Raw genomic sequence first — 25663 nt, 5'->3', positions numbered from 1 at the left:
ACCAAATCTTGAAATGGGATCAATAGACTTACAGTTCTAATCCCAGAGAGGACATTTTTTTTTTAATTACCTGTTTTTCATACCTTTTTACCACACAGGGAAGAACTTTGCCCACATTTTTCATTTAACAAAAATAAAAATAATCAGTGAGACCAAAGAAATGGTAAGGTGCCCTCCATACTTCTGGAAGTTTAACAATAAAAGCAACATATTATTGTGTTAGTGGGTGAGATCTGACGTGTTCAAAGCATACTTCAAAAACCAAATATTTCTGGGAACAAGAACTGGAAAATAGAAGCAGAGTCTAGCTCCATTTGTGAGGATAAAAGCAGCGATTTGTCACAGTGACTCAGAGCCGGCCCTGAGCCAAGAGCACCACATCACCTGGGAACGTGTAAGACACGCAGATTCTGGGGCCCCAGCCCACACCTCCTGAATCAGAAACACCCCCTCGCCCCCCACCCCCGGGCCACCTGCCCTCACAATCCCACCAGGAGATTCTCTTGCCGGCTGAAGCGTGAGGACCCTGTAAGAACTGGCCCGAGGCTCTGCGAGAACTGGAGGTTGCAGGGAAACCAAGCCTTCGGCGATGACAAGATATTTCAGTGACAGCCAGATTTTAGGACTTCCAAATTTCCCAATTCAAAAAATTCTAAACACTGTGCTGGCCACACAATCCTCAGATCTCACAGTTGACAACCTCTGGTGTTATACAGTTTTTCCCCTACTTCGCATCTCTCTACAAAGATAGCTTTAAAAAAAATCATCCTCATTAGGTTATCACATGTGTTTCCTGTGGAGGGGGACTGTGGTGGGATGTTGCCAGGGGCTGGTCCCCTCTGCAGCTTTCTGTCTTGTTGTAGCCAATAAGCTGCCTGTGTGGCTAATTCATTAGTCTTTTTAAAAAATGGCTTCTGAGAGGTGACTTAAAAAGCTCACGTTTCTGAATTTGCCAAGCAGAGGCTCAGACTCTGGAGTATGGAGATGTCCCCAAGGCCGTGCCACTCACTCCTGCAGGCAGGGCCCACCTGACCCATCAACCCCTCCAATCAGAGCCGATGCTCATTAGTTGGAGGCTGCACTGCTGCCGGGCCAGCCCCAGGCGAAGCGGGGAATAGGTCACATGTTCCTTCCATCTGCCTTGAACCCCACCTCTTGGTTCTAGTGTTCTCCTTTCATTTTATTTTTTTCTTTTCATTGTTTGTACATTTTTTAAAGGCATGAGATGGGGAGATGCTTATGCATAACAAACGTTGTGAACAATATGCATAATAAGATAGGACAGGGGAAAAAATCACTACCCTAACTGCCGGCTCCCCAGCCCCATCCCAGATTTCCTTCCTTAGAGGCAAATACGCCAAGGTTTCTTGTGGCCAGAGGTATTCCAGGGATGCATATTTATAAATCCTCTCCTATACCTCCCAACACTATGTTTAAAAAACAAATGGAGCATATTGTGCATACTGTTGGACACTGCTTTTTTCACTTACTATATGTCTTGGAGAATTTTGATGCCTGTGCAGTATTTAATTGGAGGGACATAGGATAATTTATTTAACCAGGTCCCTACTGATAAGCGTTTAGGTTGTTTCCAGTTTTCTTGCCACAATAACAGTATTCCTATCAGTAGTTCAATGCATGTGCCTCTGCGCTTCTATGCAATTATATTTATAGGATAACATTCTGGAAGTGGAAATTAGAGCTTACTAGTTTTTGTATTTTTAAATATTAATAAATAGATATCACTAAATTATTCTCCAATGAGACTGGCAAATTACATTCCCGCCAACGGTATGGGCTGCTGCCCCTTCCTATCCTTTCTCCTCATTGGGGGGATCAATTTGATAGGTGGAAAGTTATGTGTCATTGTCATTTTATTGTGCTTGTCTCTTACTACTCAAGAGGTTGAACACCTTTTCATCTGCTTAAACACCAGCTGTCTTTCTTCTTCTGCGAACTCTTCACTCATGTTTGTGGTTCGTTCCCTATCTCCTGCTTCTACCTATCTGTGCTGTGCTGATGTTCATTTACATAATGTTTTCTTTTTAAAATTAACATATATTTCATATACCATAAAATCCACCTTTTAAAGTATATAATTCAGTGTCTATTCACAAGAGAGTACAACCGTCCCCACATCTAATTCCAGAACATTTTCATCCCTCCAAAAAGGAGTCCCCTGGGCCCAGCCCCTGGCAACCACTAATCTATTTTGTGTCTCTAAAAATCTGGCTATTCCGGATATTTCATGTAAATGGAATCCTACAGTATCGTATCTTTCGTGCCTGGCTTCTTTCACTTAGCATAATGTTTCCAAGGTTCATGCATGTTGTCGCATGTATGAGTACTTCGTTCCTTTTTATGGCTAAATAATATCCATTGTGCGGATATGCCACATTTCGTTTATTGATTCATCTGTTGATGGATATTTCGGTTGTTTACACTTTTCAGCTATTGCGAAAATGCTGTTATGGACATTTGCGTACAAGCTTTTGTATGAACATATTTTTTTATTTTCTTGGGTATGTACTGAGGAGTGGAATTGGCGGGTCACACGGTGACTCTATGTTTAACGTTTTGAGGAACTGCTAACCTGCTTTCCAAAGCAACTTCACCATTTCACATTCCCAACAGCAATGCATGAAGGTTCCAAAATTCACCCACCCTGGTTATTGTCTGTCTGATTATGGCCAGAGCTGAGGGTGAAGGGGTGTCCCGTTGTGGTTTTGACTGCACTTCCCTAGTGACTGAGGAAGTGCAGCATCTTTTTGAGTCTTCATTGGCCATTTTTATATCGACTCTGAAGAAAGTAATATCTTGATTCGGCTCTTTTCTGCGTCCTCCCCTGAGCACCTTATCTCTTACTTTTCCTGGCTCAATTTCCTGGAGTCCCAGACTAATAATACTCACCCTTTGGCAGTCTTCTGTGTGGTGAAATCCACCTGCCCCCATCTCCAGTGCTGGCTCTTGGTGTCCTGCAGCTGAAGGCACAAATAGCATAAAATGCCACCTTCCCTGGGAAGCTGCTTACCATTTAAAATTATATATCGATCAGTGTTCTTGTTGGTTCATAGCCCTGCTACCCTTGGGGGTGGGGAAGAGACTCTGTCATGTTGTTAATGGAAATGTGAATCTTTAGAGCCTTTTCTGGAAAATAATCTGGTAGTGTCTATTTTTTAAAAACTAAGTGCATGTTAATTTGGAGTTAATTTGCATGTTAATTTGCAGTTCTACATCTGTGCCTCCATTCTGTTGAAAGACAGCACCAGTTTAGGAGTTTTGAACATGAAAGTTTGTTCCAGCACTGTTTGTAGTGGAAATAGAAAAAACAATGTGGAAACTACCCAGATATTCATCAATTGAGTAATGGTTTAAATATCTTTTGGTATATCCATGCTAAGGAATATTATGCAGCTATTTAAAAAGATAAGATAGATAGGGCTATATTGACTATAAGGAACAACTATACTCTATAAGAGCAATCAAAAAATATTTCCAATATGGTCTAAACCAACAATAAATATAACCACTGTATAGGTGTATCCGGAATGCCGGCGTGTGTTTGTGTGCACGTACACAAAGTTTGACAAGCTACATCAAGTTGCAGACGTTCGTTATCTTGCAATGAGGGCAGAGAGTAGAGACAGGAAACGAAAAGGATCAAGAGAGATTAATGGTCTTGGTAGCAAACACATGTTAAATGTATATTAGTATCTAATTTAAGAAAAAAAGACCAAATCCAACATCTGATGTGTCTTTGAGTGACAATATTTGCTCGTGTTGGAGCACAGTCTGGTTTAGCTTTTGAATTAACTTTGTACGTTCCAGATTTTTGTAGGTATGTGAATGACAGGAAAGAGATGAGTGAAGAGGAGAGTGGAAATCATGTGTCACTGTCACAGTTTTGCCCCACAGTGACTGATCATCACTGCCACCTTCCGAGGATGCTTTCTCCAAAGCTGGGGGTTAGCAGTTACTGTTTGCCTACGTCCCATTTGAATACAGCATTTTCATCACTAAACGTCCAGACGTGTTGCATCAAGGTGATAGCCGAGAATTCTTTCACAATGATGCCGCAACTCGTTCCTTTCTTTTATTTATGCTAGAACTTCTTGGTGAAGACATTCTGGCTTTTTAATACTGAGATAAAAAGCATGAAATGCGATCATTCAGTGAAATTTTCAAATCTGACATCTTCCTCCAAGCCATAAGTATCTGCCACATGTACCCTGATTCTAAGACCTTTAAAACAACAAATGCATTTGCACAACAGAAAGCCACAGCTGTTTGAAGTGTCATTTGACTCTTGCGGCGTGACCATAAAAGGGTCATTTTTGCATAACTTTTTGAGGACTTCATCAGTTTTCCTTTGATATTCAAATATAATTCTCTTTTGAAGAACTTACTGTGTCGTGTCACCATCTACTTTCCCCTCTTCTTTGGTGAACGGTTTTAATTTTGCGAGATCCTTGTCCAACCACGGTCACGTGTGTGATCTGAGCTCTCACCAACACTGCTTTACGACTCTACAAACTCCTGCATCTTTTGCAAAATTTGCAATTTCCCTTTGCCATTAGTGGGCATGACATGTCCACTTTATTCAGCCTTTATCCTGACAGATCAGGATATTGACACATGGACAGTGTTACGTAGGAAGGGATGTTTGAGTGCGGAATCATTTTCATAAGTGGGCACTTCCTTTGTGAGTGAAACTATGAAGATAGTTTCTGCTTCCCCCTTTAACCTTCAGGACTAGGAGGATTTGGATAAGGCATTCTCAGAAGGTAGAACTGCCGTCGCCAGCACCATCGTTATTGTAAGGACTGCTGGTCCCACTGCGGCTCCGATCATGTGCCTACCAAGTGCTTGCTAGGCTATGCCCTGTGCTCTGTGCCCGCTGCCTGACAACCCTATTGCCAGCCACCACCAGAGGCACTGGGGATGCAGCTGTAATCAGAACAGACCAAGCCCCTGACCACTTGGGGCTTATATATAGTGCAGAGGAAACAAGTAAACAAGAAATTAATGAGATTATTTTGGAGGGTGATGAATGCTCTGTAGATTCCAGAGGGTGAGTAGGGGTGAGCAGGAAAGGTTACATCAGACAGGGTGGTCAGGAAGGCCTGACCTGACCCGAGGCAGGGGTAGCCATGGCAAGATCTTAGGGAGAACATTCCCAGGTGGAAAGAACAACTAGCACAAAGGGCTTCAGGTGGAAACAGGAAGCCCTTTGAGAGGCATGAGGAAGAACACAGTGTTGAGCTGAGGTTATAGAGGGTCTGGTCCATGGCAAAGAGTTTGGATGTGATTTTAATTGTAGTGCAGTCTTCTTTGGTTGGTTTCATGCAGATGAATGACATGGTCTAATTTTTGTTTACGACAAACAAAAAATGATACACCAATGTTTCCCAGATGTGAGAAAATACAGCTTTTTCCCCTCTTGTACATAGTTTTTTTTTTTTTTATTGGAAATCTAATTCCATTAACCAAACTTTGTCTGCTGTGTTCATCTTCCCTTCCTTCTCTTTCTTTGTCTTCTGTTCTTGTTTCTGTTACCACATGTTGTTAAGAGTTTGAGCTTTGGAATTAGGCAAATGTGGGTTCAAATTCCGAATCCGTCACTTATGAGCTGGACGATGTTAGAAAAGTGACTTGACTTCTCAGAGCCTCAGTTTCCCAACCTGTGAAATGGGAATGATACTTGTAGGTTTTTCTGTAATGTTAAAATGAAATGCCTCTTGTTACATACAACATTTATCCTATTGCTGGCACATGGGAAGCCTTCAATGCATGTTAGCTATGGTTTTTACAGTTGTAGCAAGTGACAATTTTAGCTTTGGCACAAGAAACAAAAAAGCAAAACAAAAAGATAATCCTTCCCCAGAAGTCTTGAATATTGTAATACAAACATGGTATGTGTGTGTATGTACGTTTAAATATATAGTTAAAAATCTGACAAAGCAGCTTGTTTTGACGAGAATACTTGGCACTTTAATGATGATAAACATTCCTGAAACTTCTCTGGCCCAGATTCTTGTATTTTTGAGGACAATTGACTCATATCATTACTGTTTTTAAAAGTCTTCCCAGAGCACTCAAGTTTGTAGATTAAACTATTGGAATAATTTCTTTCCTTATGGCTTATATTTAAAAATATAAAATTATAATTACAATAATAATATATAAATATAATGAAAACAACTACTGTTTACTGAACACCTACTATATACCAGCCTGTGTTAAGCACTTTATGGGAAATACTTCATTTAATCCCTGTAATTCCCCTTGGAAGAAGGCAGTGTCATTTTTATGTCCATTTTATGAGAAAACTGAGGCATAGCAATATCAGGTAACTTGCCCAGGTCACCTGTTAAATAAGCAGGGGGTTAAAAGTCAAAGCCAGGTCTCTCTGCTCCACAATCTCAGTTCTTAACAATTACACAAAGATGCCACTGGAAATAAGCTCTCGATACATGTCTAGGTAAAATGACATTCTTAAAAAAAAATACTGCAGTACAAAATATTTTTTCTGCACTGAAGAGATCAAATTTTTCAACTCTATCTCTAAATATTTGGGAACTGCCATTTTCATTCTTACTTGATTTCTTTTTATCTTCCTTAAACTCTTGCTTTTTTTTTTTTTCATGAAAAGTAAACTCTCTTTGGTATGTCATCTTTTTGTATGCTTTATGAGAAAACTTTTTATTGAAACCATATTTAAGATGGGCTTCTCCCAAGATTCTTCATAGGAACTGAAAGCTTAATTTTGGTCTTCTAGAAGGAACTTTTTATTCTTTCCATAATAATGTAAGGATATAATGCAACAATGTTTGCATTATTAATTGTTTGCAATAATGCAAGCAATCCCCATCATTGTGAGAGTGTACAACCTGTACTCCAATGGCTGTTCTTCCCAACTGCTCACAAAGTTTGGTCGTGTGTGTGTATGCTGGTATTAGAACATATTTTATTTATATTTTAATGTTTATCTGAGGTCTCAAATGACTGTAATCTCTTTTTCCCAAGTGGATTTTTGCCTTCACTTTTTTTGAGAAGACAAAGTGTTTGTGGGTGTTTTTCATTTCTGCCCAGCTCCTTAGAACTCACATTTTATTCTCTTTGCCGTCTTCCCTCCCATCCTAAATGCCTGCTAGACAGACTTGAAGAGCTTGGAGACCGCTTCCCTATGGGAGGATTGATTGCTACTAATTGACAAGTGAATCAGGTATTGACCAAATCCCTGGAATTCTCTCCAAGTCACTGAGTATGTACTCAATTTAAACTGGCCTAAGTTGGAGGAGGATAATTTATTGGCTCGGGTAATGCTAAAGTTCAGCTTCAGGCACAGCTGGATCCAGATGTCTAAGGGATATAATTGGGCATCTGCTCCCTGGATTTCCTGGCTCTGCTTTCATCTGTGCTGGTCCTCAAGTATATGCCCTATTGGTTTGCTGACCCAAGCACAAAGAGTGCAACTCTGTTCTAATGAGTTTATCAAAAGTCACAGGATTTATTTTTATTAGTCTTTCTTTTTTTTTTTTTTTTTTTTTGAGACAGAGTCTCACTGTGTTGCCCGGGCTAGAGTGCCGTGGCATCCGTCAGCCTAGCTCACAGCAACCTCAAACTCCTGGGCTCAAGTAATCCTCCTGCCTCAAGTAGCTGGGACTACAGGCATGCACCACCATGCCCGGCTAATTTTTTCTGTATTTTTAGTTGTCCAATTAATTTCTTTCTTATTTTTAGTAGAGATGAAGTCTCGCTCTTGCTCAGGCTGGTCTCGAACTCCTGAGCTCAAACAATTTGCCCGCCTTGGCCTCCCAGAGAGCTAGGATTGTTAGTCTTTCTTAGGTCATGTGCCCACCTGGAAGGTGAGCATCTTACCAAGGGAAATAGAAGCCCCAGGTGACAGACTTGGGTATGCACCCACCCAAGTTTGGGGAGCAGAGCTTCCATTGTCATGGAACATACCATCTAGAAACTCAAAGTTCTTACAAAATATCAAACACTTTACCCATTCTCTGATATCAATAGCTACTGTTTGGATCTGCTATAATCTGTAAATGTGTTGAGTCTAGTCCAGATACCTGAATATAAGGAATTTATCCTTTTTCAAAGCAGTATATTGGCATTTTTTTAAAAGTCTGTCCATGGGAAGGGTTTTCATTGTTTTTCAAAGACTTTTTCTCTGGCTGTAACACTCTTACTTACTACTAGCTCCTTTGGTTCCCAGCCAGGGGGCAAGGAAGAGAGGAAAAAGACTGAAAGAAATCAGTTGACGCTCTTGGCATTTTGAAAAGCCTTTCCTTGTTTCGAATCTTAGCCTCTCCCTTTTTGTCAACAGTTTCCCCTTCTCCTGGCATGGACCAGCCCCACAATTCATTTATATTCACTCTGATGCTTCAACCGCTTTGCCTGCTAACTTGCACCCTCCTACATCCACCACTCACTTCCTTATTCCCCCTCTCTCCCCCTCCCTTCTTTAGTGTAATACCTACTACCATTATGAATTCCTGGACCACAGGAGAAAGGTTAAGAAGAGGTAGAAGATATCGCCAATGTGCTGGCAGGGTGATTTTCTTGAGGTCCGGGTTTATGCGTTGTCCTGGACCATTTCTTCTCTGCTCCTCAGGTGCTCACGGAGGAGCTGGCCATTCTGCACAAGAACCCAGCGCTCCCTCTCTCCTTGCTTGTTTGTTCCTGACTTTAGACACTGTGTGAAACTAGAGTTTAGCAAAAAATCAATCGCTAACTAATGCATGTGTGTGTGTATGTGTGTGTATTTCTCACTACATATTAATAAGCAATATGTGCAGATCAAAGAAATATCAATTCTTTCTTTTTTCTCGCTGTCTTCCTGCAAACAGACATTAAGAAGTGTCTGACTGCAAATGTATCAAGCAAAATGCAATATTGTCAAAGGCATGAGAGAAACCTTAAAAATAATCACACTATCTGTCAATTATTAAGCACCTACTATGGGAAAGGCATCGTGCCACATCCTTTGCCTGAATTTTCTTCTTTAAGCATTACAACAACCTGCAAGAGAAACACTGATATTCCCATTTTACAAACGAGGAAATTCAAAGATTTTTACTGGTTGTCCAAGATCACACAGCTCATCAATAGAGAATCTTGATCTTTAACTGTGATTCCAAAATTCTTGGTTTTTTTTTTTTTTCCTGAGTATTATACTGTTTTATAAAAGGGATCTAGAAAAGAAAGCAGTTCAATTAGGTCAAGGTAGAGGTCAAAGGGGAAATGGATGTTGAAAACGGTGCCCGTCCCTGGAGGAAGCGACACCTGCATCCGCAGAGTCTGGGGGAGCTAACCCTATGTCTTTAATTCCACGCCCACCCGAGGGTTGATTTCCCATCTTGGGCGGACATCTTCTCTTTCAGCCTTCAGAAGAGAAACTTTCTGAGTACTGTGTTACTTTCTTAAATCTTCCAGTATTTTTACCAGTCTATGCTGACATAAACATTATAGTAGACGGAGCATGAATTTAGGAGTCAGATTTCTGCCTTAAGCCAGATTCTGCTACTTACCAGCTTACTGGGCAGCCCTGGGAAGGTGAGTTGACCTCTCTGGTTGTCAGTTTTCTCACTCGGAATAATGATAATAGCTAACATTTGTGACATTTAAGGAGCACTTAATATATTCCAGGCACTGTTCGATGTACTTTAAGAATATTAACACATGTAACCTTCATAACAAAATTATGAAGTAGCTTCTATTATTTGCTTCATTTTAGCAGAAAGTTGAGGTACAGAAAGTAAGATAGCTTGGATTCAAGTAGACATCGTATCTCAGTGGCTCTCTAGGGTGAGTGATTTTTGTCTTGCAGGGGACTTTAGTGACGTTTGGTTGTCACAACTGGAGGATGCTACTGGCATCTAGTGGGTAGAGGTCAGGGATGCTGCCAGACGCCCTACAGTGCACAGGGCGGGCCCCGTAACAAAGAATGATCTGGCCCCAAATGGCGATAGTGCTGAGGCCGAGAAAGCTTGTTCCAGCTCCAGAGCCCAAGCTCCTCACCCCCGTCCTGCCTCAAACTTGAAATCCTGACATTATGCTTCTCGCAGGGTTCCTGTGAAGACAAAATAAGACAATTAACACTGAGTGTCACTCATACACCACCGGCAGCTAGTAACTTTCCAACAATAGGCTTCCCCCTCACCAACCTTCCGTTCTCCTCTCCCAAGGAGAACAGGGTCAGAAGCGTCTAGATGGCGAACTTCTGCCTTGCGGGGTGACTAGAGAACAACACAGCCCCAGTTTGCATTATGGCCTTTGTACATAAAACGTCTGGAGTCCATTATTAATCCTTGAATTTCCCAGCGTGGTTGAATAACCGCTGTTTATGTTTGCGTTCACAGTCGACTTGGGAATAAGTGTCAAGAAGGATAATGTGGCCACTTCTTCCCCCGAGACAATGGAGATAAGTGCCGTCGCGGATGCCAACGGAAAGAATCTTGGGAAAGAGGCCAACCCCAAGGCACCAGCTGCTAAATCTCGTTTTTTCTTGACACTCTCTCGGCCTGTACCAGGACGTACCGCAGACCAAGCCACGGATTCATCCACTGGATCAGTGGAGCTTGATGTCAGCTCCCACAAAGCTCCGGCGGACAAAGGCCCGAGTGAGAGCCGGGCACTTCCGGGAGCAGCTGCAGCGGGCGCCGGCGCGGATAAAAGCCCCCGGCCCACCCCGGCCGAGGACGAGGCCGTCTCCGCCGCCCGGGAGCCCGAGGCCCAGGGAGCAGCTTCCCTCAAGCCCAAGGACTCTAGCTTTTTCGACAAATTCTTCAAACTGGACAAGGGACGGGAACGGGTGCCTGCCGACAGCCAACCGGAAGCCAAGAGGGCAGAGCACCAAGACGAGGCGGGCGCAGCCCCTGGATTATCAGGGCAGTGCGACGATGTCCCCGCAGGGCAGGTAAGTGTGCGAAGGACCGTTTGGTTCCGAGTGCGTGCTCGGGGGGCGCCCGTGGGGTGAGACCACTGCGCACACATCCAGTCGCCGCGAGCCCCAGACGAGACAGCAAGCCGTTGACCCTTCTAGAACAAAGAGCACATTGTAGCATCGTGTCCCCCACAGAAACATCGGTTTGGAGAACAGTAACAGCTGTGGCATCTGTTTTATGTAAAATAAAAGAGGAAGTGAGTTACATACAGATGGATGCGTCCCTCCATTTTTCAAAGGCAGAAGCAGACAGGTTGCATTTTCGATCATGGAGTCCGGAGGGGAAGACATTAGTGGAGCAAAAATGGTTCCTAAGAGACCTGCCTGGTGTCTGTGGTTTGTTGGCATGCCGCATGGTACAGGCTTTAGTTAGGACACATTTCATTCCTTATTCTTAATAGCCTGGATTGATCTTTAACTATCTTTTGCACTAAGGTGTGGGTTTGCATAAAGAGCTTTTACAGCTCCGGGTAGACTCTTTTGTGTACTAATTATTTTGCAACAAGCCGGAGTAATACCTTTGTGAAAACTTGATTTTTTATAAAGGAGGAACATCCTGAATCAGTTGCTTTCTTTTCTGAGCCAAGAGAGGCAAGCTCTTTTTGACATTAAAGAGAACGTTTGCTTTTAACCTTGAGCTTGTTTATATTCAGGGCAGAAAAAGAACTCCTTAAATCAAGAAAGAAATAAAACTTGATACATTATATTTTTAAGGCACCTGTTTTCTTGGTTAACAGACTTTTAAATAACATTATTTCTTCAGAATTTTGGAATAAAGTTAAGTGTCTCGAGTTGAGTTTAGAACCAGGAAAAAAAATTGATGGGCTCAGTTTTTTATGACATTGTTGTGTATCACTGCTGTCAATGTATTTGTCTTAATGCCACCGTACTATACGCTGCCAAGATGCTAATGATAACACGGACTGTCATTTATTGAGCATTGACACTATGCCAGGCTCTGTTCTATGTACATGAATTATTTTCCTTAATGAAAATGAGTATCACATTAATCTGCGGTTTTAATGCATCCAGGGTGGCATCAAGAATTATATTGTGGGCCGGGCACGGTGGCTCACGCCTGTAATCCTAGCACTCTGGGAAGTCGAGGCAGGCGGATTGTTTGAGCTCAGGAGTTCGATACCAGCCTGAGCAAGAGCGAGACCCCGTCTCTGCCAAATATAGAAAGAAATTAATTGGACAGCTAAAAATATATAGAAAAAATTAGCCGGGCATGGTGGCGCATGCCTGTAGTCCCAGCTACTCGGGAGGCTGAGGCAGTAGGATTGCTTGAGCCCAGGAGTTTGAGGTTGCTGTGAGCTAGGCTGACGCCACGACACTCTAGCCTGGGCAACAGAGTGAGACTTTGTCTCCAAAAAAAAAAAAAGAATTATATTGTGAATATTGGACACCAGCTGAAAACTCTGGCCAGTTAAAATTGGGAAAAGATCATGAAATTCATGTGTTTAGGCTCTTGCTATCAGCATTCTTGCTGTTTCTGTACATTTTGACTCAAAGAGCTTATTTTCAAAAATTCTTTCAGAAGTTTAAAAAATTTTCCTTCAAATGCCCACTGTGCAAATGTACCAGTTCAAGAAGCCAATTGAATAGCTTTCTGTATAGTTCAAAAATAAGTCTGGCAATGCATCTGGGCATCTGTTCTTCACTGTGTGTAACACTGTTCCAGGCACAGGTGAGGCACAGGGACCACAGCGCTGGGCAAGACAGTCTCTGCCAGCATGGAGTTTGCTGTCTAGTGAGAGAAGTCGAATAAATAAACCTGCAGTTGCAGTGCAGGGTGCCAGGTGCTCTGCTGGGGAAGCAGAGTGTTGGGGAGGATGCTCAGGCTCGAGGAGAATTAGCCTAGCTGGCCAGGGAACATTCTATCAAATGTAAAAACCAGGAGCCTGAAAGTTACTTGTCTGGGGGTTTATAACCCAGACAACTATATTATAAATGGTCATTAATATTCATGAATATTTGAGAAACTGTTTACTACTTGTCCCTGCATGGACAAACTCTTGCTTAGTTCTTATAATTGGTCATGGGCTCCTAAAGCCATTCTGAGGTTGTGATTTTTTAACAATCGTGTGTTTCTTTTGCCTGAGCATCTAAAGCCAATCCATTGTCTTGAGTTAGGAAAAGATGGAGTTATTTATGGAGAAGCAATGAAAGACTGTGCCTTACCCATCTTTGGACAGGTGTCTAGTGACCCATCCAAATCCCTATCTTCATTAAGTAAACCAGTTCAGCATCTGATAACCAACCCTCAAATGTATTTAGCCATAAAACCCCAACACACTCAATCTATTTCTAGTCTAGGAAAAGTTTTAGAGTTGTACTTTATTAACTTAGCTTCCTTTATTGAAAAAGAACTCTTAGGGACAGTACTTCGATTTGAGGGGAATGAGTTCCAAAATGAGATTTGTGTCAGAAGATGGAGGGGGGGATTGTGTTGGGAACATGGCAGGTGTCTAACAGAGTCAAGCCCATGGGTAATATTTTGAAGTTATAATGATATCTCAAAGACCCAAAAAAATTGTAACCTGTCTTTCTTCTTGAATAAATGAATTAGCTCCCTCAGATTCACCAGTGAAATCTGCATCTGATATTGTTAGACTACAACTTTCCAATTTTCATTGGTGGTATCATTGAAATTTGAAATATTGAATGCCCACTGTGTACTACATACTTATAAGACATGGAAAAGTTATGAAATAGCCATTTCTCCTTCAGCCTGTGAACTTGTGGATATTCAAATGTCTGCAAGGATTTTTAACAACAACAACAAAAAAAACAAAACCAGCCTTCTGATTGTTAAATTTCTCATCTAATCCCTGGCTGCACAGTTCTTTATTTGGGAGAAAAACCCAATTGTTCTGTAAGTGTATTAAGAAAATCCAGCCCTCAGAAAGTACCATGAATAAAACTTCTCAATCAGTGGCTTTCTTGGTTGGAGCACTGCATTATGTATTGATGGACGTCAGTGTATCGATTCAGAATTCTTAGGGTAAATTATGCCTTGGGCTTGATGGTGTCAGCTCCCTTCAACACACCCGCCCCTCCCCCCACTTGCAACTGCATGCTCCTGGCTGGTTTGGAATTCCAACCACAAACCCACAGAGCTGTGAATTGGGAGAAAGATGCCACCATTTCATTCTGGGGGAAACACACAAATCTTCTGTGTTTTCAGAACGACAGTCTTATTTTTGTGCCTTATAAAACTACATTCAGAGCATAGCATAATTAAAACAAGGCAAGAATTCATGAACAAATGAAGCATTTACTACATAGGCCAAAGAAAAGATAAATTATATGCCTGAAAGGTTTCACTGAGCTGTGATTCACACAAACCAATGTGTTGGCAGGGATGAGATTTTTTTTTTCTTTTCCCCCAACAACTGAACCATAGCTATAAGATATGCATTGAAAAAACTCATCACAAAAAAAAAAATGATCATATAATGAAAATCTGACCTTTATTGGTTTAAAAAAACCCACTAAATTTCTGTTATCAATACAGTATTTCCAGACGTGTCTTCGTGTTGTGTAAAGTGTTGCTGTGCACAGATTCATAAGATTTAATTAGAACATTCCTTTTCTTTTTAAAATTTTATTAAATTCTGCAGTTGTTATTTGAGTAACAACCTCGTGCAAGGCATTTGAAAGATAAATCATGTTCCTAGTCCTTCAAGGAGCACATAATCTAGTAAGAGACATAATTTTTTTAGGGGATGTTGTGGTAAGTGTGTTGGTCCTCAGATTGGCTCAGAATACAGATCTTAACAATATTCAGTGTTTTTGCTTCGCCTTTTCTTTTCTCTCTTAAACACTCTCCGTCCAGGTTTCTGTCAAAGTCTCCGTGATGTTGCACCTCCCCCGGCCCCAGCTGCCAGATCCAATAAGTCTCAGTCCTTGTCCTACTAGAACTGACGCTCTGGTAGAATCTGACGCAATGGGCCACACCTTCCTTCTTGAAACAACATCCCCCACCTCCCTGGCCACTCTTCCTTAATCTCCTTTGCTGGACCTTATCCTTCAGATGTAGGACTTCCCCAGGCTTCCGTTCTTGGACATCCTCTCTGACTATCCCTACTTCCTTCAAGATCTCACCCAGCACCATAGGTTTAAACAGAGATATGTGCTGACAAGTTCCAAATTTGTGTCTCTAGCCTAGATCTATCTACCTCTGAAATCCAGACTTGAGCATCCAGCTGCCTCCTCTTCCACATGTCTGCTTGAATTTCTGCATCTCCATTTGAATGTTCACTGAGCAGCTCAACTTCAGTATGCCCAAAACTGAACTGTTCATTCACCACCTAACAACAAAACAACAACAGCAAAATGCCCACCAGTGTAATTCACGGGGCTCCCCACCCATCTCAGTTCGTGACAGCTCCATTCTGCCGGAATGAAAGAACCAAGGTCTCCGAGTCCTTTTCTACATGGGATTAAGCAGTGGATTAAAACATCAGCCTTGCAGTCAAGTGGGCTAGGTTTCCACTCTGCCTTTGTGGGCTCCTGACTGTGTAACCTGGGGCAAGCTACTTAATCTCTCTGAGCCTCAGTTTCCTCGTCTGTAAAATGGAGATAATAGTGTCTAGCACATGTTTACATCAGTCCCACTTGTGACAATTAAATGAGATAAGCCATGTGAAGTATTTAGCACAGAGAAATTGCATTTTGAAAAAAGAAAAAAGCTAGCCTAGTATTATGGGCTTTCTCCCCGTCTACTACTCCACATTTTAGTTTTTTTACCTTTCCCTTCCACAGACCTCAGCCAAAACTCACAGAGATGGCACAATTGAATCTCATTCAAGAGCTCTATAATCAAAGGCACGGGTCCTCACTTGGGTGAAAACGGCGCAAAGGCTGTAAAATTATTTCAGAAAAAAATAGAAATTTAAATGGCCACGCCCACAAGCCTCAGTTTCTTTGTCTGACATTTAAGGGTTTCCACAATCATCTCTCTGCCTATTTTCCAACTGCATTTTCCACTATTCCGTGTAATTTCTCCACTCAGTGTGTCCAACATATGACCTGCGCAGATGCCATATGTTTCCCAGTGTTTTCTCCACCTGTATGTGTCTCACTCTCTGTCTGTCATAACTCGACTTCACCTTGAAGCCAACCAGACGCCTCTAGGCTTCTGATGACGTGAATCCTTCTAGTGTTCTTTTGTATGCTGTATGTTAATCAGATTCTGTGCCCAGATCACTTTGAAGGAATCATCTCATTAAACCATCAAAACTTACAAGGAATTCCTGTATTTTCACCATTTTACAGATGAAGAGATCAAAGGTTTAGGGAAACCTTGTCATCTACTCCTGTCACACAGCTAAAAAGAAGCAAAGCCAGACTCGTCCATCTCCAAAGCCCATGCTCTTCAATTCTCAACGTTACTGTTTTTACCAATCATTTGAAACTTGTGCCATAAGTTTGCAACTTACAAAAAATTGAATAAATATTAATTTGAGGGAGTACAATTTAAAATTTTAGTCTATGCACAATTGGAAATACCAAGTTAGTCCCAAATTAAAAATGGAAAAAAAGAATCACCTAATTTCAATGTTAGAAGGCCAAGTGAATTATAAACTATGTTTTTTCAATGTTGTTTTGTTTTTACGTCATGGCCACAAGGACATGCCTTTTCAACTGGTAAAGAGATCTATCCATCCAAAAGACTTTGTCACTGTAACAACAACAAAAAAATCAACCTTAAATTATGCAAGTTATGGAGTAGACAAGGTCTTCGGCTGTAGCACTCTAATTTTGATGCATGTAGCAGTAAGAAACACTTGATACATCTGCAGCAGCAGAGGTGATGTGGAAGTGTCAGAAGACTGAGTGACCCGGGTATGAGTCCAGACTCTACTACTTGTGATCAAATCAAATAATAATTGCCCCACTTTTTAATAATTCATTATTTCTAGGCTGGGTAGTAAGCATTTTTCTTACATTATCTGCTTAGATTCTTAGGACAACACAACAAGGTAGATATTTTTATTGCCATTTAAAAGAGGAGGGAACGTGGGCTCAGAGAAGTTGAGTTACCTGCCCAAGGCCACACGGTTAATTGGTGGCAGAACCAGAATCTGTCACCAAAGCCTGTTACACTCAGTCATTTCAAAACCTCGTGTTTTGGCTGGCACCGTGGCTCACGCCTGTAATCCTAGCACTCTGGGAGGCCGAGGTGGGAGGACTGCTTAAGCTCAGGAGTTGGAGGCCACCCTGAACAAGATTGAGACCCCATCTCTACTAAAAATAGAAAAATTAACTGGGCGTGGTGGCATGCACCTATAGTGCTGAGGCAGGAGGAACGCTTGAGCCCAGGAGTTTGAGGTGCGTGAGCTATGACAACGCCACTGCACTCTACCCAGGGTGACAGAACAAGACTGTCTCAAAAACAACAAAAACAAAAACAAACTTGTGTTTTCATTTTCAAAAGGAAGATACTACCTGTGTTAGGGTTCTTGAAAGGCTATAAGATGATACAAGCCATCAGTAGTAGTAACACTAAATAAGACAGTATATTTTCTAAATTGTTAGAAACTTAGAAATGAAGAATTATGAAATAGAGCAAATGGTCTTGCAGTGTGGTGGAGTTTGAGTATCATTGAGGGATTACTGGTATATCATTTTTACTTTGGCTGTAAGAAAAACACCAAAAATCTCTACCCAGTTAATAGTTGTTCAGTTAATGAGGAGACTGTACTATTTCTTGCACGTAAGAACTCTAGAAGTAGGGGAGCTTGGAATTCCAATTCTCCACAGCCCCCGATGTGTGGGTCTTTATTCACCAGCATCCTCAACATGTTGGCTTGGTTCTAGGTTTGGCTCCTTGTGGATTTAAGAAGACAGCCATAGTTCCAAGTATTGCACACACAGGCACACCTCACTGTACTGCACTTTGCTTAATTGCACTTTGCAGATACTGCATTGTTTTACAAATTGAAGGTCTGTGGCAGCAAGTCTGTTGGCACCATTTTCCAACAGCATGTGTCTCTGCGTCAGCATTTTTGGAACAAAGTATTTTTTAATTAAAGTGTGTACATTTTTGGACATAATGCTATTGCACACTTAATAGATTACAGTATAGTATAAACATAACTTTATATGCACTGGGAAAAATTTGTGCAACTCTCTTACTGCTATATTTGCTTTATGGCAGTGGTTGGAACTGAACCCGTAATATATCCAAGGTGTGACGTAGTCATGATGCCCTATCAAATGAAAGAGGAGTTTCCTAAGATTTACCCTTAGATCCCATTGGTGAAATTGAGTCACAGATCTGTGTCCAGGTGCAAAGGAGACCTGGAAGGCAAATATCTGACATTTTCAGTTTCTTCAGTAGAAAGCAAGCTCTGCCAGCAAAGATGATATGCCACAGATAGAAACCGGATGTATCTTTACTACGCACCTTTCTATCTGGAGATGATTGGGTAGATGGAGCAAGTAGAGGCTGCTACAGCACCCCCCCGTGCTAATTCATTTGAGCATACATATTACATTAGCTTTCTAACTTGACTTTGACCCCCCGTGGTTGAAATATCTAGTGAACTGTGTTTTCCAATAAATTTACAAAATAAATTTTGAGTTATCTTACTCTCTAGTATTTTATCCCATCTGATTCACTCCTTCAAAAGTTATAATAACATCTATAATTTATTTTATCAAGTGTTTGCTAAGTCACAGAGAGGTAAAGTAATTTGTGCAAAATCATATAACTAGAAAGTGGCAGAGCTGGAACTGTGGCCAATGCCCACACACTTAACCACGGTGTGTAAGTTCAGAGAGAGGAAACACGTTAAAACTTTTGAAACATCTTACATAATTTAAAATTTCCGAAGCTAGTACTTCCCAAAGTGGTCTGTGGAACATTAGAAATAGGGCTCTACCATGAAATAATTTTAGAAATACTATTTGCTTTATACTCTATACTGAAGATTCACAATGGACATCAGCCTAATATAGGCCCTGAGAAGTCCTGCTGCATGCATGCCTACTTCTCTTTGTTTACCAAGCATTTCTCAGACTTAATCATCCATATAGCTATTAGCCATCTAACAAGTAGGGCATACCTTCCAAGGAACGGTGAGCTAGGCATTTAGACCAGAAATTGAAAACTGGCAACCTGTAGAATGCATCTAGACTCAGATATGTTTTATTTTATACAGTATTTAAATAATATTTTAATTGATTACATTTTAAATTGACAAAGTTGACCATATTTTATAATGATGATATTAATACCATTCCATATTTTGGACATTTTGGAAAAATGGAAACTTTCATGTTATATTCCCAGGTGGGATGTGAGTTGTGACTGTCCCTTGAGATGCGGCGCCCACCTCAAGTTCACCAGAGTCCCCACCCCTCCCCCACTGATTCCCAACAGTGCAGCCATGTGAGTTGTCCTTAGTTACAACGCTTGCATTGTTCTTTTTCTTGTGGTAGAGTTGAGAGTCAAGCAAACATACCCATCACAGACCTCTTTACCTGCTTCACAGTGCTCGCCATACTTTGAATCTCCTTAGGTGGCCATCTGGTTACTAGACTGTAATTCCAGCCTGAGAGTCAACAGGGCAGCAGGTGTTAGACAATAAATAGGTGGAGTGGTGATTTTCATTTTTTCATGCGACAAACATGGGATTGCTTTCTTCGTGTCAGGAATGAGTCTAGGTTCCACAGTGGATAGAACAGTGTACTTCGCGGGAGCTTTCATTGTAACGGAGAGACCAACAATAAAAAAACAAAGTAAACAAGCAAACAGTTCCAGAGTTTAAAAAGAGCTCTGAATGAAATACACAGAGGTCCGAGATAGGAAATGGAGAGCACAGTGATATTCAAAATTGGTTGGGGGCAGAGACAGGAAGGAGTTTGTTCTCATCTAAAAATTCAGGAAGAGGCATGTGACTTTTTTTCCTTCCTTTGCACAGGCCAAGCAATTCTTAGAAAGTCTGCAGCCTACTGTTGGCAGCGTTCAAAACTGTTTTCTCGCTATTGGGAAGTGTTTGTTAAACACACGACAAATGTGTTCTAGGCTGTGGATTATTAGCTTTTGTATTTTGAGGCAGTTTTTTAAAAAATGTTGGGTATTTTTCCTCTAATAAATGTGACCTGTCATCATCAGTCCGAGGGTTGTACGTGCAGGAACTATTCATGGCACAGAAGAATCTTCCCCCAGCCCTTCCACGCAACATGACTTACCCTGGGAATCACTTGCTACTCACTCTTTGCCCACAGTAAATGCATTTTTCCATTTTAAATCATACATAAGTAGACTTTCCTTAAGAGTGTGCCAACTCATGTGTCCTTAGGAATATCCCCAAAGCAAAGACTGCTGCCAGAAACAAAGAAGCAACAGAAGAACATTTCGTTGCTTCATTCTCTACCCACATTTCACTTGCCAATGGAAATCCTGTTGACAAATTCACTTACCCCTAAAGCAGAGCTGCTGAGGGAGAAAGTGGAAAACCTTTATTTATAGGAAGCGAGTGTGAAGTGCTTTCTTTGATAGATTTCTTTCTGTCCTCCATCTATGACTATGATGAGTAAGTGGTTTATTTAATCTTACAAATATAACGTCTCCACATCAGTCAATAACTAGGGTTTAATGAGGATGGACCACGTGAAGGTCCTGGGTTAGACTCAGGCTGCCAAGACATAAGATGAGTCCTTAATATCCTGAGGTTATACCTACAGAATGACAAAAAAAGGTGATGATGTTATGATTTATAATAAAGAACATCATACTGATAATTGGTCCAGTCTAGCTTGGTTCAATTAGGATAAGCAGATAAAATTAACAATATTGCCTCCTTTTCCCAAAAAGAGGAGGAAAAATGAATGAGTGGAACATTTTTAGATCTGTGTTATCCAGCTTAAATCTCCCTTGTAGAAAAGATGCCAGAGGACAATGAAAATCTGGATTTCATGGTTTAATATTTTTATGTTATTTTGTATCCCTCTGAAGTCTTAGACTGGAAGTCTGTAATTTCTCAGTCAACCATCTGTATCCCTGGGAAGTTTGTTTCCACCGTGGCACTTTGGCAGTATGCAATTTTAAAGTCTTAAAACACATGCTTTCTGAATGAGCAATTCTGTATTTAAAAATGTGTTGATCAATAAATCAGTAGGGTGACAATAGTTTACAATAATCTATTGCACATTTCAAATAAGCTAGAAGAGAATAATTTGAATGTTTCTAGCATAAAGACAAATGTTTAAGGTGATGAATGTCCCAAGTACACTCATTTGATCTTTACAAGTTATATGAAGGTATTAAATTATCACCTATACCCCCGAAATTATGTACATCTATTATGCATCCATCTGAAAATGTTAAAAATAATTTATTGAGGAAATGAGAAATATTTTATCCACAAGGCTATAAAAAAAAATTCCAGCATTGCAAGAAAAAAGCTGAGACAATCCTATGGGAAGGTTTTTTTTTTTTTGTATTTTTTTGAGACAGAGTCTCACTCTTTTGCCCGGGCTAGAGTGAGTGCCATGGCGTTGGCCTAACTAACAGCAACCTCAAACTCCTGGGCTCAAGCGATCCTACTGCCTCAGCCTCCTGAGTAGCTGGGACTACAGGCATGTGCCACCATGCCCGGCTAATTTTTTCTCTATATATTTTTAGTTGTCCGATTAATTTCTTTCTATTTTTAGTAGAGACGGGGTCTCGCTCTTGCTCAGGCTGGTTTCGAACTCCTGAGCTCAAACAATCCGCCCGCCTCGGCCTCCCAGAGTGCTAGGATTACAGGCGTGAGCCACCGCGCCCGGCCTGGGAAGGTTTTTTATGTTGATCGTGGTACACCCTTACGCTGGATGCCATAAACACGGGTGACATAGAAACAGAATTTGACATGTGAAGACAGTCATAATATAATGTTAAATGAGAAAAGCAGGTTTCAAAATAGTATACAGAATAATTCCTTTGGGGTGAAAATGATCTCTGCCTGCCTGCCCACATTGCTATCCTTCCACCAATTGCTCATAGTGGTTGTTTTTCAGTAATGGAATAATGGGTGCGTTTCTTTTTATTCTTTGTTGGTATTTTCTCTTTTTTATAGAAGTAGCAGCGCAGCGAGCTATCAATCTAAGTAAGAAAATGTCACAATCTAGGCAATTTCCTACTTTCTCCACTAGACTGCGTTATGAGGCTGAGGCATCCACTAAGTACCAGTGGCTTCAACAAGAGGTTATTTTCCTCTCACTGTCATTTCCTAACTATGCAATCCAGAGCTTATGTGACAATTCCTTGTTCAGAAATAATGTCGACTTTTTAAATACCTTCATAGAGCTAATGTGGAGTAATCTCCAGCAGGAGACCAGAAGGAGAAATTTCACTGTAGGTGGGTAGTTTTTGAGGCTCTTTCCTAACTGGCATTTCCTATGTTACGTGAGTTGTGTTCTTTCCCTGTTTTTGCCATGAGCTTAAAAGATGTGACTGCATTTTTATCAGTTGATGCGAGTTGGGTAGGAATAGTAAGAAAAATAAAAGTACTGAGTTGCTTGTGTTAATATACATTTATTGACCCTCCTTCATGGCTTTGAGCTTTGGAGTAAAACAAAGTTAAAAAAACAAATCACAGTCTGGTTAGGAAATTTTGAGAGTTCACAAAATATTTTTAGTATTTGGTCTTAGCGTTCCTTCTTGCTTGTTCATTAATTGACTTTCTTCTCTAAGCAAATTGGAAGATAAATCATATCTTTAAGGATTAACCAAATGCCATTTTTCTTCCTGAAGCTGACAATGGTTATATGCAGGTGACGGTGCTCTCAGAAGAAAAGTGAAGACTTCGTGATTGTCTGGTGACCGTCGTTGCCTGGCACATGGAACCCTTTGTGCCAGTGTGACGTCCCGGGGGCAGAGGAAGCAGGGCCTTCCCTTTTATCTCGGGCAGTGTGTGGCTCAAATTTCTAACAGATGGAAAGGAGTGAAGTCATGAGTTTCTGTGCCGTTCAGTGTTTTTCAGACAAATTTTCCTGTGTTCAGCTGTACTTCAGGCACTCGTTCTTGGTATAAAGATGCAAAATAAAATCAGGGACACACAGGGAAGAAATCTGGATGAGACAGAGTCATCACACATCATTCCAGACAAGGCTTTTTTAGCCTTGATCAACCTGCCTTACCTTATATTTCCACTTTGACAATGTAAACCTTGCTTAAAGGAAGCTGAAATCCAGTTGAGAATTTATAGTCCAAAGAAGGTGCCAGAAGTTCCATATGGGCTTTACTACAGACAATCAAATTATGATAAGGTGGCATTATTTTTCAACATGACAAAGTATAATCACATAACTAGTGTTCCTCTCTGTTCTTTGAAGCCAAAAGATAGGAAAAATATATATAAGCTTTTTACACTTAATGGACACTTCTTGGCTTAAAAGAAATTTCCAGGTATTTCCTGGAGAATGTTTCTGCTTCGGTTTAAAATTTCCGCTTGCTGAGAATGACTCAGAGAGAGGCGTAATGTGAATAGCAACGGAATATTTGTAGTTACGGACAAAGATCATTCCACAAATAACACATTTAAAGCACAGGCCACAAACTGGTAGACAGAAGGCTAGATTTTTCTCCCAACTGTGTTTAGTTTTGTCCTTTTAATGTTTTTAAACATTTTTTAATTAGTCATGCCCATTTTGTTTTAGTCTTAATTTTAATAGGCAATACGTTCACCTTGTTTAAAAGAAAAAAATATAAAATGATATGCTTGCTTACCAATTCCACCCACTAGATACTTACTGTTTGTGTTTTTTAATGTAGGGTCTCCTTGGGCATAGACAAGCAAATAAAACATAAATTCTTATTCCTTCTTTTTTACACAAATAGTAATATAATCTACACTCTGTTCTAGTCCGTGCTTGTTTTCAGTTAACAATACTCAGTCTGTACTGACAGAACTTCCTCATCTGTGACGCCTGCAGAGTCTTCCATTGAATGGTTGTACCATGATTTATTGAACTGGGATCCTATTAATGACCTTGGGCTGGTTTCCAAACTTTTACTATTAACCTCACTCAAGTGATAACATTGTACATTTGTTATTTCACACGTGTGTGAATTTAGGTTGAGAATCAACTCTTAGAAATGGCATTTCTGGGTAAAAGAATACATTCTTTCTTACAATTTTGGTAGATAATACCAAATTGCATCCTCTAGGCTAGAACTAATTGACACTCCTGTAATCCGTGCATGAATGCCTTGTTCAGCCCAGCCCGTCGAATGAATGTTTCTGTAAACATCGGGATTTTCTGACTTTTCCATATTTCTTTTCATGACTTCTAGATTCCGAGTCATAGATATAACGGCCTTCTCAATCCAAAGTTAAAAGATTTTTTCCATATTTTCTTCTAGTATTTTGATCCATTTGGATTTTATCTTACTATAGGGTTGAGTTACGACAAGTTAGTTGTTTTCTTTTTTCCCAGATGGCTGCTCTGTTATCTTTGCATCTTTAATTTAAAAGTCCTTCTCTATGTCTGTAGATCTTAGGTGTCATCTTTGTCATATACTAAATTTTCATATGTCTTTGGGTAAAATATATTGCATGGCTGATTATAACAAAGTGGAAAAATACAAAGCAGGGAAGAGAGAGAGAGAGAGGAGGGAACTTAAAATAGGAAATGCCTTGGTGAGAAGATATTTGAGTAAACACCTGAAGGAAGGGACTTGAGAGAATCGATGTAGCGTGGTTCTTTTCTTTTTTTTTTTTTATTTCAGCATATTATGGGGGTACAGATGTTTAGGTTACGTGTGTTGCCCTTCCCTCCCCTCCCCCCCAAGTCCGAGCTTCAAGCGTGTCCATCCCCTGGATGGTGCGCATCACATTCTTTGTGTATGCATATACCCGTCCCTCCTCCCCCCTCCCCGACATCCTGTAGATGTTATTCTTATACGTGCACTTATGTGTTGATCAGTTAATACCAATTTGATGGTAAGTACATGTGGTGCTTGTTTTTCCATTCTTGGGATACTTCGCTTAGTAGAATGTGTTCCAGCTCCATCCAGGAGAATACAAGAGGTGCTATATCACTATTGTTTCTCATAGCTGAATAGTACTCCATGGTATACATATACCACATTTTATTAATCCACTCATGTATTGATGGAGACTTGGGTTGTTTCCACATCTTTGCAATTGTGAGTTGTGCTGCTATAAACATTCGGGTGCAGGTGTCTTTTTTATAGTGTCTTTTGTTCTTTTGGGTAGATGCCCAGTAATGGGATTGCTGGATCAAATGGTAGATGTAGCGTGGTTCTTAATGGCTTTTGGCCTCTGAAATCATTCGGGCCTGGGGTCCAATCCCAGCTCTACTTCATGATGTTTGGCAAGTTATTTATTTTTTTCATGCATCAATGTATTCATTAGTAAAATTGAAATTACAAATAGTATATACTCCATGGGATCATCATAAGAATGAAATGGGATCTTTTTAACTAGTTGTCCTACTTACGCGTGTAGCATTGACTGTAGCATTCTCTTACCCTTCTGCTGTCAGCAGGCTCTGAGGTGATGTTCCAGTTTCAGCCTGATATTGGTGATTTGTGTCTTCATTCTCTTGTTCTTTCTTTTTTTGTTACTGTTCTTTGTCTCTAACAGAGGTTTTCACTGATTCTTTGTCTCTCCCACGATGCTGTTGGTTTCATTCACGGGGCTTTTTATTTTGGTTCTTGTTTTTTTTTTTTTTTTTTTT

The 25663-nt window shown here is 40.7% G+C and overlaps 1 protein-coding gene across 1 annotated transcript in view; it reads left to right on the top strand.

Annotated features, from left to right (window-relative positions):
- The window catches only part of BCAS1 (breast carcinoma amplified sequence 1), a 116903-nt gene that overhangs the window by 10431 nt on the left and 80809 nt on the right, over positions 1–25663 (top strand). The window contains exon 3 of the mRNA XM_012645857.1: positions 10377–10933. Within this exon, the coding sequence (XP_012501311.1) occupies positions 10377–10933 (557 nt within the window). The remainder of the gene's footprint in view (positions 1–10376; positions 10934–25663) is intronic.

This window comes from Propithecus coquereli, unplaced genomic scaffold (assembly GCF_000956105.1).
Source record: "Propithecus coquereli isolate 6110/MARCELLA unplaced genomic scaffold, Pcoq_1.0 Scaffold237, whole genome shotgun sequence".
NCBI lineage: Eukaryota > Metazoa > Chordata > Mammalia > Primates > Indriidae > Propithecus > Propithecus coquereli.
Note: the sequence above shows the minus strand (reverse complement) of the source record. Positions and strands in the feature narration are given on the sequence as shown.